A 13,159-nucleotide genomic window follows, 5' to 3' on the forward strand; every position below is an offset into this window, starting at 1 on the left:
AGGGACAGATAGAGAGAGAGAGAGAGGGAAAGATAGAGAGAGAGAGAGAGAGTGAGAGAGGGAAAGATAGAGGTAGACAAACACACACACACATACACACACACACACACACACACACGCACACAAACACACACGCTCACAAACACACACACACTTGTGCACAAAACTAAATCAGATAGCTATGTTTCTGTAGCGCCTGTGTTTGTACAGTACCTATTTACATAGATAGGATGACTAGTTTCAGAACAAAACTACAAGTTGGGTACAATTATGAAATGTCCCCTGACATATCTTATCAAAATTCAGTCTCTTGTGGGTGTTCATTAGAGCATTTGTTCAACAAAATAAGAGAAAAGATTCCTCTATAACGTTCAAATTGAGTTTTAAAGACCAGTCAGATGTTGAAATAAAATTTAATGATAAAAATTTACACGTCATCGGCCAGCTGTTAACATGTACTGAGCCCCCAATTGAAATTTTTTTTTTTTTATTGCGGTTTCTAAATCTAAGGTGTTGGTTGCATTTGTTCATGAAACATTTAGTCAAAATTCCAAATTCTGAATGTTGAATAAAAGCAAGAAAAAATATAAAATGTATGTACAATTGTCAAAAGAATGGAACAGTTTTTTTCTCTGTCATGTAATGCTTTCTGGGCTTAGTACATTTTAACAGCTTGCCGACAACTTCCAGAGATCATAAACTGTACCTCACAGTGTTGAATCTTTGATATGTTGGAAGAAGCCAAGTGCTTTATCATTTAAATTGATACCACCCTGAAAACAGCGTCCGTCCAACCAGTCTCATTTACAACATGGTTGTGGACAAAAGACTCGCAACACATCTGCGGAGCTAACTTTTTAACTCAAAGCACTAATAGGGAATAGCTCTTTATCCAATAATTTTTGGCGGGGCTGTGAAAGACCTGTTGCATAGAAAATGTTTTCTAAGTTTTTAATGAGTTTTATCTACTTTTTTTTCATACGTTTGCTTTGAATATTTGCATTATGCCAGTCTGAACATCCAAGTTGGTCAAAGCATGGGTTTCTCCTTCAAAGGCAACTTTTGGGTTCATGTTTTTTTTTAATTGTTTATTTATTTCTGTTTACAGTATTTTGAAAACTACAAGCTTGACCAGGGTAACCAGTCGTCAGAGGCCTTGCTGGACTACAAAACCAACTTCATGAGTTACATTGGTATGGCTTCACAGTACCCCAACTTCATTATGAACCTCGTCAACATTTTTGTGCAGTGTGGCGGGTAAGCTGTTGGGTCATATTGTTTTCCTTCAATATCTGTTAAAATTTGCCTCATGGCTAATATAATATCTTTTAGATAAATCTATGCACAGTCATCAAAGTTTACTTAAAGGATGTTCCCACCCCACCCCACCCTCACAAAGTGGGTTGTTGGGCAATGATTGTGCCCATGTTATGTCTCTTTTTAAAGTTACAACTCTTCTCGTGGTACTTAACACACTTGAATCCTTGTGCTGAGGTATGTGCTCACATTGATATATTACACTTAGTCTGGTGTATTATCCCAGCCTTTCTTTCATATTTTCTTTTCTTTCTTTACTCAATCCACCAAGTTGGGGTCGCTTCAAAATGATCTACTTGATTCAAAAGGTAGTTGGACATGAAACTCCTATTTTTTAGAAAGGGGGGAGGGGGCTTGCTATTTTAATTATAGTCCGCGCTTCGTCTGCGTTTTCGAACATCACTCTTATGTTTGTTAGGCACAACTAGCTACTTATCAGTCAATTTTTTTATTCTCGGCCAGGTCTTGCATCAGTGGTTTTTCCTTGGTGAATGTTCTTATATTCACGACAATCAGTATCAAGTCATTTTTTTGTTTTCACTCTCCGTTTAAGATCATCCTAGGGCTTCGTGCAACACAGTTTCAGTCTTTGACGCTTGTAGTTTTGTGCAGAGAGCATTCAAATTACTTTACTGCTCATGTCTTTGACACGTTTCATTCTGTTCCAACCTGCAGGAATACACTGGGCATCCGTGTATTGTCTGGCATCACCATCACAGTTGTTATGTTCATTGTGACAGTTGTGTTGGCCATGATTGATACTTCAGGATGTAAGTGATTTATTTCAATTAGTTTATAAGTAAGATAATAAAAAAATGCTTTGAGAATGGATTGATATGCTTCCTCTATTAATACATTATTTCATTTTCTACTGCATTTGATCTTTTTCTAAGGCCTAGAAAAAGAATTTGCTGTATTTACCCTTCTTGTCAATGTTGGATTTAATACCTATTATTTTGAGGAATATTTTTTTTTAACTGCCTGCTTTTTCAGAAAGTTTTGATATGTCATGCATGATAAGATTATTAAATGCAGACCGTTTCACTTTCACTCATCATTTATTGTTATTTTAAAAAGTGCTTTATGTGGCTTTTATCATCTGTAAATCCATCTAAATGTACCATTGATAAATAATTACGTCATTTTTTTTCTGTCTCAGTCTCTGTTCTGCTTCTGTGTGTGTGTGTGTGTGTATGTGTGTGTGTGTGTGTGTGTGTGATGGAGTGGTTGGTGGGTGCTCTGGTGTGGTTTGCTCCTTCTTTCCTATCAAACATCTATCGTCCTTATCTCCTCTCCTTCTTTTTTGTGTTTGTTACTCTCTTGTAACACATCTATTCTTCGGCACTTATATGACCTTATTGTGTCTCTCTGTCTCTGTCTCTCACTCTCTATCTGTATCTCTCTCTCTGCTTCTGCTTTTCTCTCTGTCACTGTCTGTCTCTCACTCTCTCTCTGTCTCTCTGTCTCTCTCTCTCTCCCCTCTCTTCACATAAAAATGCATCACACACACACATGCACACTCACACACTTGCACACACGTACATACACACACACACACACACATACAAACACACACACATACACACGCTCACGCACAAAACACACACACACACACTTACAGACACACACCAACACACACATGCAGATGTCTTCAGAATGTCAGTGTTTTGTTTTCTATGTTTTGTCCTCAGGGCCAGAAACCTTCTTCTGGATAACCATGGCTACAGCTATTGTTATAAATGGTGAGATGTATTACCTGTTCCATTGTTCAGAAAAAAAGAAATACTGGTGAGGACAAGATTTATAGATTTGGGAACAAGAATTAAATGTCATTTTAGTATTTCATGTGTTTTTGTTAACTTTAAAGTTGTGGGATGTTTGTTTCCAACCTCAACACAATATCCACTAACCATTGCCCCAGCACATAACCCTGCACAATATTTTAATGATTCATGCTTTGTGTTTTCATTACTCCCATTAGAGATGCTTTGAAAAAAGAGCAACTAAATGGTTTTGGTTGGTATTCAACTGATATTTTACCATCTGTCAGGATAAAAGAGGTGTATTTTTTATCACTGTTTTTTCCACTTTGTTTCAGGAGCATTAACATTAAATAAAAGAGCTTATCTATCTACCGACCTCCCTGTTTGCTCTTTGTGAAGATTCAGATGTTGACAGCTTTAATGTGATATATCATGTTGGATTTTGACCCTGTCACTCGTTTATTGTCTTTTTCTTGTAAAGTTTTATTATATTTCTACTTCTTTTTATGTCCCTGAACAGCTGCTGTTGGGATCTACCAAAACAGCATGTATGGTTTAGCTGCCGTTCTGCCCATGAAATACACAAATGCTGTAATTTTTGGGAATGTGAGTGACACTCTGTAGTAACAGTGAATTCATTATATATTGTATTTGGCCATCTGTCAGCAGAGCTTTTGTTAAACTGTGGAAGTTCCTTTATCTAGTAAATAATGTTTGTGATGCCCGTTAACTTAATGCATGCCTATGTGTAGGGATATTTTTTAAGTGCAGAGTGAACTCCTCTGTGTTGACTGAAAGTTACCCATTGCAAGACAAGTGCATTGGCTTTAGGTTTAAAGGTCATAATTCATACATTGTGGCTTACTGATTAGTTAGTGAGTTATTACTAGATACTTCATTTCTCGCAGTTTTTAGATGTTTCTTTGCTTGAAGATGCCATAAGCATTAAATGGTAAGGCTTGATAAAACATGCTCTATGACAAAATTTATACAATGTAGGTCCAACAGATGTGACATAGGTTATTATTCATGTTGGTTTTTTTTGCTGTCCCTCTATATTTTCCATAATGAAAACTTATCAATGTCAGATTGAACAGTTTGAAACATATATGACGCATTGTGACACATCAAGGCGGAAGGCACACTTTCTGAAACTGAGTCATCAGTGAAAATAGGATGATCAGTCAAATTTTTCAAAGTGTATCTTCAGTACCATTATATTGTGACCTGTCACATCTTTGTCTTGATTATTTTATATGCCCATAGAGAACCTACAATTTAGGATTGCCATTTGAAGATATTTAAAAATGTTTAGTGTTTCTCATGACATTTTGTTTTACGTTTAGAAAAGTTCACTGGATAGCACCAGCATGCTCGCCCTGTGTGCACTGTCTGTGTATCTTCTTTTACGGGATAAACTTTCTTAAACTTTTTTGAAAGACATTTCCTTTGTACCCAGTATCTTAAGACTGCTTATTTCTTATACTTTGAGTTACATTTTTATTTTGACTGTTTTATTACGAAATCACAAAGCCTTTTATTTGTGTTCCACTTCTTTAAAATTGTATAAGACACATGAAATATTCACCACAGTGGCAGTACCTCATTTAATTGATAGAATTATTGATCCTCATTTCTGACTCTTCAACTCATGCTCAGTGTGTATGAAGCAGATGTTTATTTAGTCATACATATAGCTTAAAGCCATTTAGGAAAAATTTGACGTTAACTTGTTTGTTCCTTCAAGATAAAAAAGGAGGCAGTTGTCTGTGTTAGATCACTGTCATGTTTGTCTTTAGATTTGTTTACCTTTGATTTCACTTTGGTGCTATATGAAGGTAAAAAAATTGTGATCACTAAGTTGTTGAAGTATTTAAGAGGCAGTTGATATCCCATTTGTTGTAGTTAAATCATACAGTATTACTTTGTTTAAATCTGAACTGGTTAGGACTGGCCAAATGTGCTGGTCTGGACTGTTCCTGCTGTGAAAGTCAGGTTGTTAGGTCCGTTCATTTGAATTGGAGGAAGTAAGTTTGGAAATGAGGAGAAAGAGAGATACAGATGTTAGCTTAGATTAGTAACCTATAAGTGTGCTCTGTGGGGTTGAGTTCAGGACGCTTTTTGTTGAAAAGGGGGAATGGTTCATGCATTTTAGTGCACATTTATCAAGTTTTTTGCTCAAGGGGGATTGACTATGTTTCAGAAGGGGTCAATGCCAAGCTTTTCAGTCCCAAATAATATAGATTTGGCAAAAGTTCTGGGTTTTTTTCAAAATTACATAGGGTGTTCTGCCCAGTCAGATATATGTTAGTTTACTTCTCTTGAAAGATATTACTTTATGTAAATGTTCGTCATTCCTCTGCAAATCGTTTCTCATGAGTTGAGTATTGGATTTTTTTCCAGAATATTTCAGGGACTTTGGTCGCCATCACCAACATTATTGTGTTAGTTTGTAAGTATACTCACTCTTGTGTACATGTAGTGTCAATCTGATTGATAGTTGTATAAGCAGAGGTGTGCGTGTGTTGGGGGGGGGGGGTTAGAATTTTTAACCAATTTTGGCCAAATGCTACTGTTTTGTTCTCCTTTTCTGAGGGGGGGGGGGGGGCTTTTAAAAAATGTAGATGGTTTGTGGGGTAATTGTCATTACCCTGTAATTATAATGTGTTGGCTTTAAAGTCTACAAATATTCAAATATTAACCTTTTCTTGGTACACATACAACTTTTCATTGATAAAATTACTCAACTTAATGTTTTACTGGAATACACTAGGCTACTGATAGTCAATTCTGTCAGATGTATATCTGTATCCTGGAACATTGCTCATTGAAGTCAAGTTTTATTTTTTAGTCTTAAGTGCAGGCACTTCTGTCAATGTAGATTAAAAGCTGTGGGAATGGGGAGATTTCATGTATTAACTTTGTTAAACTTTTTGTGTTTGAGAGTCAAATAGACACCCATTGACACAGTAATGGTCTTTTATCAGTGTGAAAAAGCAACTGCCAGAAATAAATGAAGGAATTATAAAGAAGAAGGGCCAGTCTGTAATGCCCATAAGTAAACCTCTCGTATGATATGAATAGCACTCTGTGAGACAGAGATTTGATGTGTAGAGTATCATTATTGGCTGAAACAAGGCTTGCCCATTAAATTGAAGCTGACCAACACTGTCCTTTGCTGCTCTGAAGAATTATTGAAATACTTGTTTGTTTACCTGTCATAATTCATACTTAAAAAATTGACGCTCATATGACCTTATGCAGTTGCGAGCGCCGCAAAACCCTCTACTATAAAAAGATATACTTCAAATAGGAATTGTAAACTTTTAGTGCAACCACCTTTTCAAATTTCATACTGTTGATGGTTTTTCTTTCCTTCTTTTTTCGTAATTTCTTTTCATTTCAGCATTGAAAGAAATTGAGCAGATGTAATGAAATATACTTACTTTTTGTCTTAATTTTTTCTGTTGTATCTGTCTTTTGAATGTGTATGTTGCACTTTAGTTTATTTTGTGGCAAGATTTTAAGAAATATACTCTTTTGTCTTGTTCCAGTGGCTCCAAGTAAACGCACATCAGCAATCTACTATTTTGTGGTGGCTATTGTCATACTGATGGTTGCATTTGATGCGTACTTTGTGACTGCCCATTCGGTAAGTCTGTGAGACAAACACAGAATATGTTAACTTTTCAATACCATCTCCGTATTGTTCCTTTTCTTTGGCATGTTAGAATAATACTGTCATGACTGTAACTACATAGGACACTAGAATGAATGGCCTGAGAGGAAAAGAGAAAGACTGACTCTTGTTTCTCAAGTTTTTCTGCTTTTAATGTGTATTTAATAGCTATACCATGCCTTTGGATTATCACTGCTATTTTCATGTGTGTTTGTCAGCATGGATTTAGAAAGGTAGAGAAGGGGTGAGATTTAAAATATTCTGTAAGCCAAGGAAGTATTGTATTTTCATCTACAATAGAATTTCTTCGTGGGGATTGTTTTATCAATATTGCCTTGTTTTGTTTTTCAGCACTGTGCGTCTGATACAGTGAGCTGAGGTTCTCTGTATTTTTACATTTCTCTTGGGAATTTTCTGTTCTAATTGCAGAGGTTTTATCGTCACTATGTTAAACTGGCAGAACTCAAAGATAAAGAATCTATGGAAAAGGCAGGCGGACACAGTAACACCCCCTTCTATGTGATCCTGTTCCGAAGCTTTGGCAGGGTTTTTAAAAAGGTTTGTTGTTCATTATACCGTATTTATGTCTTGGAATATTTCAATAGATAACAGGATTTCCGTGCATAGCCTTGGTAGAACCATCTTCGATGAGAAAAGACAAGCAAACTTGGAGACCCTTATACCTGTTGTGCACTTTAAAGCCTCCTGAGCAGTTGAAAGCGGAAGAAAAGCAAGCCTGCCCAGGCTTGCTGCTAAGGTAAAATTGGAAGTGCCCCTATTGCTTGTCAGAAATTCTCATCGAAAAGCTTTAAAAACATGGTCAGTGTCAAGATTTGCTGTACCTTTAAAAAAATCATGCTGCTGCCTTAACTGCTGTAAATACTTTTGTCTGTTTGGAAAAAACCTCCACTGATATAGTCCAGTGAAAGTAACCAGTATACGTATAATTCATCTGTAGTGTCTTGTACCCTGAAAACTGATGAGTAAGACAGGTTTCCAGGATCAAGACACAAGGCAAGCAGTCAATGTTTGTTCTTATAACCACCGGAGTTTTTAAAGGACCCCATGCTTAGTTGTCCGAACGTTCTGACTTGTGTTGTTTTTTTGTTGTCCAAATCTAAACAAGGAAGTAATGAAAGAAGCCCAGGTGCGTGGCTCACAAATGAGAACAAATAGGAAGTGACAAATGCGGTTTCTGTGAGACTAGCTTCAACATTAGGGCTTTTAGCACCTTGCTCTCACTGGAAAGATAGAAGGCAAATTAGGCAAGAGCAGATCCAGTGAAACTTTTTTGGTAAACTGAACAGATGGTGACGCGGAAATGCCCGAATAGTATGGGATTTTAGAGAGTAAATGAAGGGAGAGCCCTGGCTGATATCTGTTTCAGATATGACACTTTATAATGAGGATCAAGTCTGCAGAGGCCCACAATGTAGGTCCCTGTCATTATTGTCATGGTATCTGGAAAGACCTCCAGTATAAGAATTTGTCAGGATGGGAGAACATGGTTAAATATTTTGTGTTCTACTTTGTAGTCCTTTCTTTAGTAATTAAATTGTCCTTTCCAGTCCTATGAGATTTAGCGAGGTTTTGATCATAATATTATGGGAGTTTTTGGCCACAGAAAAAAAGTATTTGTCTTGATACAATTATTTCAATGTAATTAACTTTGATTCCTCAATGCATTTCAATTCACTGAATTTCATGATAACGCTATGTTTTCCTTCTTTGTTTTTTATTTCAGTTACGTCTTTTAAATATTTTGAATGTGACATTTCAGTGACATTTTGCTTATTATTTCAATAATTTTTTTCCCCCAGATTTATCACTTAATGTTTGGAGTGTGGTTCGTTTTTTTCATCACCCTAGCCTTGTTTCCAGCCGTGATGAGTGATGTAAAGCCACTGAATATTGACATGGATGGTAAGCTTCCGCAGTAGAATTGTCACATACCCCAGTTACTCATACTTTATGCATTTTTGTTTTATTTTCTTGAAAATAAGTAAGTTTGTCAGAAGATATAGTTTTTCTGAAATGCCTCTGTTCCAATTTTTATGTAGCATGCCATTTTTAAAGAACATTTAAACAAAATCATACTTTTTTAAAGAATGTTACTTAAAAACAGTAGATTTACATAGTTACTATTGTTTGTTTCAGGTGAATACTGGTCAGCCATTTTTTGTTTCCTCTGCTTTAACTTCTTTGCCACAATTGGAAACCTTACCACGGAGTTCATCAAATGGGTATGTGTCACTGATGGATAAGCCATGGCCAACACTATGAAAATGTCTATGTTTTATTTTTTTTAATTTATAAAAGATATTTCTAGCTTGTGTTTCTTTTCCGAGTAAGTAAGAGTTGCCACACACTGATAGCGGAAAATTGTGGAGAGAGTAAATATTGGATAACTGTACCGAATTCCTGAGCTTATTTTTGTACAAAGAATAGTTGATGGAATGTGGATAGAATGAGAAATATGAAGTGAAGAGTTGTGCCAGAGAAAAAGATGTACAATAATAGGATTGAAGGATGGTTATTTATGAAGAGTGCAATTGTGGTTTTTAACCCATGGAAAAGATTTTAAAAGTAGTTCCCATTAGTAAATGTGTTATAGAATTGCAATTTTAGAAAAATTTACACGGCATGAGAAAGGAAAGCTTGTAATAAAATACTGGATGTCTTACTCTGAGCAGCCATAGGTTTCCCACACCAATGTGCCTTGAGGGGGTGGTTGCAATTTTGTTTATTGCTTTAAGAAGTTTTTCATTTGTAATTTCAGCTTGTTTTTAAAAAAATTACCTTTAAAACACTTGATTTGTAAAAGTATAAAGAAAGTTCTGTACACATCTAACTTTCATATGGATGTGATTTCTTTCAGCCAAATGCCCGCTGGGTGAATGTGCTGATCATTCTGCGAGTGGTTTTTGTGCCTCTGATGATCCTGGGCAACTTCCGACCTGAGCTTCGTACAGTGCCGGTGTATATCACCCATGATGCTGTGTTCATTGCCTCTGGTGTTCTCTTCTCCTTCACCAGCGGCTATTGCAGCAGTTTGGTCATGATGTACGCTCCCAAGTAAGTAGTCTAAATGTCTGTTGCCACTGTGCTAATAAGAATTATCAAATCTTTATAGGTGAGCTGGAAAGTGTTGTTTGTAGGCCATCCTTTTTTTTAGTTACCTGGGATTGGGGGGGGGGGGGGGGTTGTCTGTGAGTCTAACTTTCTTCTGAGGACTAAAAGTCTGTTGTTTTGTCCATATACATATATATTTCACTGAGATAAACCAGATGGGAACATAATATCAAGCTCACTGGTCCAGTCTTCTCATAGTTTTTTGCACCCATACACTTTGCTACCGCTCTGAGGTATACCTGTTGCCAACTATAATGAGAATAGTTTATGGAGGACTTTGCTTGGTGTATTGTCTCCAATCCAGTACATATGTAGTATGTATATGCAGTGGAATCTGCTGAAACAGAACACGGTTCATCCAAAAATAGCAGTAACCGCAAAGAAAACAAAATCTCAGATTTAAAAAAATTATTATTTGAGCAACCTCTCTAAACCGCTGAGAGTCTGGCAGTCCCACAGATTTTGGCTTAAGCACACTCCACTGTAGAGAGAAATAGAGAGATAGAGAGAGAGGGGAGGGGGTTCTCTTAGATGTCATACTGATTGATTCTCTACAGTGTAGTGATTAGGTCTTTACTTCAGCCACAAATGGGGGAAAGGCCGTAATAAAGAAGTATTCAGCTACATAGACCACCTAATTGTTGAAGTGCCCAAGATGTCTTTATACAGGTGTGTGATTTTTTTTTCAAAATTACTTTTTAAATCGCTGAAAATCTTGGCATGTGTATGACTATTTGCAAACATGCAGGTCCCTGTGAAATCTGCTAGTTCATAAACTGACTGGATGGATTTTTATTCCTTATGTTCATGACTTCCAGTACTTTTAAAGTAATTTGGCTTAATTGTCTTTGTGAATGATATTCTTTCGACTGTGTCCTATGATCTCCAGACAAGTGGCCCCCTCTGATGCCCCCATTGCTGGTATGGTGATGGCTCTCTTCCTTGTCTTTGGCATCTTGTGTGGTGTCAACTTCTCAAGAGTCTGGGACCTCATCATTAAGCTTGGCTGATCAGAATACAAAACTGACCCTGACACAAGATGTTATTATGAAAGTTAACTATGCTGATGGGGGAAACAGCTAAAGTAGCTGTTTCAAACATTTTTTTTCCATGCTGGTTTGGCAGATTTTTAATGCATATTCTTATAACCTTTTTGCTCGACCTATTATCCCCTTAGCTACAGCATGATTTCTGCTTTATTAGACCTAATGGAAAGGTTACTGTGTCAATAGTATTAGTGTTGTTGTTGGAACCCTTTACCCTTGATTCTGTTAATTTGTACATAATTACATAGTACTGATTTGAAGCTTGCGGTTTAGAGTTGCTGTCAGTGGTATATTGGATCAATATTCTATAAATATATATTTTTTAAATTAATAGAATCATGCACAAGGTGGAAATGTTTTGTTCCACAATCTTTTACCTCTTACAATAATTTCTTTCTTTTTTTTTAAAAATACAGTAGTCTCCGCCTAAGATCCCGGTGCTCGGGAGCAAGGAAATGCGGGATCTTAGGCGAACCGAGATCTTAACCGACGATCCCAGGGAAGAATCTATGGGGACCCATATTAAGGCTTACAATCGGTAAAATGGTCCGCTTGGTGGGATTATGACATGTGGCGAGCAAAGAGTGGTTAACCTTGATGGCCTATCACAGTGAATAGTGCCATGAGGCGTGCCATTTTCACTTATTATCCTATTATGAGTCTCAAGATCTACGCTTATTCAGTTGCCCCTCCCCTTTACTTGTCGAAAATTTATAGCTTTCCATCTCTGACCGAGTCCCCCTCCCCCCTCCCCAAACGCCTTTGTCGTTACACACCATTTAGTCGTGAACACACCAATTCAAATTCAGTCTGTCTAGCAAATTCGGGCGTAGAGACAACTGCTGCAATCAACGCCTACTGCAATGGTCAGGGAAGAGTTCAGGGTTCGATGTGGCCCTATCCACCCAGCGAGTGATGTAAGTTTAGGGGGAGAGCTCAGGTGTGAGTGCTATGCGTGGGGAAAACAAACGCGTCGGTCAGTTCACACCCCGGTGTGATCCCGTCGGAGGCAAACATTGTATCGCTTCGTCCAGTTTTACAACGTGTATGTGATCACATTCACGATAGTGGCTGATCTTTGACGCGACGGACAGTTTATTGATCTCAACTTTTGACTCTTGTTTGATCGGCTGTGCTCGCCCGGGTTTTTGTTCTGCAAATTATGATCTGAAATGCGGGATCTTAGCCGAATGTAGACCTTCAGAGTGAATCAGAGCGGGATCTTAGGGGTGACTTTTGTATAGTAAAAATTCTGTTTTCTTAAAACAGCGAGATCTTAAGGGAACCGAGATCGTAAGCGGTGGGATCTTAGGCGGAGACTACTGTATATGATTTGTTTATTTAGGCACTTCTGTTTTTTGTGCATCCAGTAACTCGGTGCTATGTAGGTTCTCAGGTTCAATTGAATGTATAGTCTATTTGGTTTCGGACTTCTAAATGACTTCTTTTCTTATGACATTTTCATATTATTTTGTCGGTTTGGTTTAGCTTGGGGGTTATTTCCGACTGTCAAAAAAAACCGAACCATGTCAAATGTTTCTTTCTTTCTTTTTTTTTGCTAAACTCCGTTCTGCAAAATAGAATTTTGTACCTTTGTAAACATGACATCACCCCTAGTGTGCTACTTACTTCATGACATTTAAAAGATTATTTTCCTTTTAATTTTGGTATCTTTTCCAAACAGTCTGACCTCAGGATCGTTCTACTTTCTATTGAAGTTCAATTTTCGTTTGGAAAATGTTTTGTTATTTTGTGTTGATAGTTTGGTATTTGGTGTAGCTTGTACGAGGGGCAGTCAAAAAGTAATGCAAGTTGGTCGCTATTTTGCGCAATATTGCCTCAAATTTTATTCAATTCAGTTCACAAGTACTTGTACTTTTACCTGTACTTTTGAACTCAAAATGTTAAAATATATGTTTGCTTGATTTTTGCTGGTATGACGTCACATCAGAATGGTTGCCCCCTTGGTGGTCTGTCAGAGTCGAAGAGCTGTGATTGAATTTCTTGTTTTAGAAGGAGAATCCACCGGTAACATCCAGAAGAGACTTTAAAATATTTAAAAGAACCAAGCTCTAGATTTTGGCACTGTGTATAGGTGGGTTAGACTATGAGCAATGAACCGGAAGAAAAGGAAGAGGTATCCATATGCTTGTCAGACAAGCATCGTCCCGAAGAATCAGCCGCAAAAATCATGGCAACCGCGTTTTGGACATTCATAGAGT

General features: G+C 37.2%; 1 protein-coding gene across 1 annotated transcript in view; it reads left to right on the forward strand.

The window, feature by feature from the left end:
- The window catches only part of LOC101856304, a 52,848-nt gene extending 41,455 nt beyond the window's left edge, over positions 1 to 11,393 (forward strand). Inside the window, exons 15-25 of the mRNA XM_035969725.1 lie at positions 1,109 to 1,257; positions 1,993 to 2,087; positions 3,009 to 3,059; positions 3,601 to 3,686; positions 5,484 to 5,532; positions 6,635 to 6,732; positions 7,189 to 7,317; positions 8,580 to 8,682; positions 8,917 to 9,002; positions 9,638 to 9,834; positions 10,781 to 11,393. Of these exons, the coding sequence (XP_035825618.1) occupies positions 1,109 to 1,257; positions 1,993 to 2,087; positions 3,009 to 3,059; positions 3,601 to 3,686; positions 5,484 to 5,532; positions 6,635 to 6,732; positions 7,189 to 7,317; positions 8,580 to 8,682; positions 8,917 to 9,002; positions 9,638 to 9,834; positions 10,781 to 10,901 (1,164 nt within the window). The 3' untranslated portion in view covers positions 10,902 to 11,393. The remainder of the gene's footprint in view (positions 1 to 1,108; positions 1,258 to 1,992; positions 2,088 to 3,008; positions 3,060 to 3,600; positions 3,687 to 5,483; positions 5,533 to 6,634; positions 6,733 to 7,188; positions 7,318 to 8,579; positions 8,683 to 8,916; positions 9,003 to 9,637; positions 9,835 to 10,780) is intronic.
- Positions 11,394 to 13,159: the final 1,766 nt, after the last annotated feature.

The sequence above is a fragment of the Aplysia californica genome, unplaced genomic scaffold (genome assembly GCF_000002075.1).
Source record: "Aplysia californica isolate F4 #8 unplaced genomic scaffold, AplCal3.0 scaffold00008, whole genome shotgun sequence".
Classification (NCBI taxonomy): Eukaryota; Metazoa; Mollusca; class Gastropoda; order Aplysiida; family Aplysiidae; genus Aplysia; species Aplysia californica.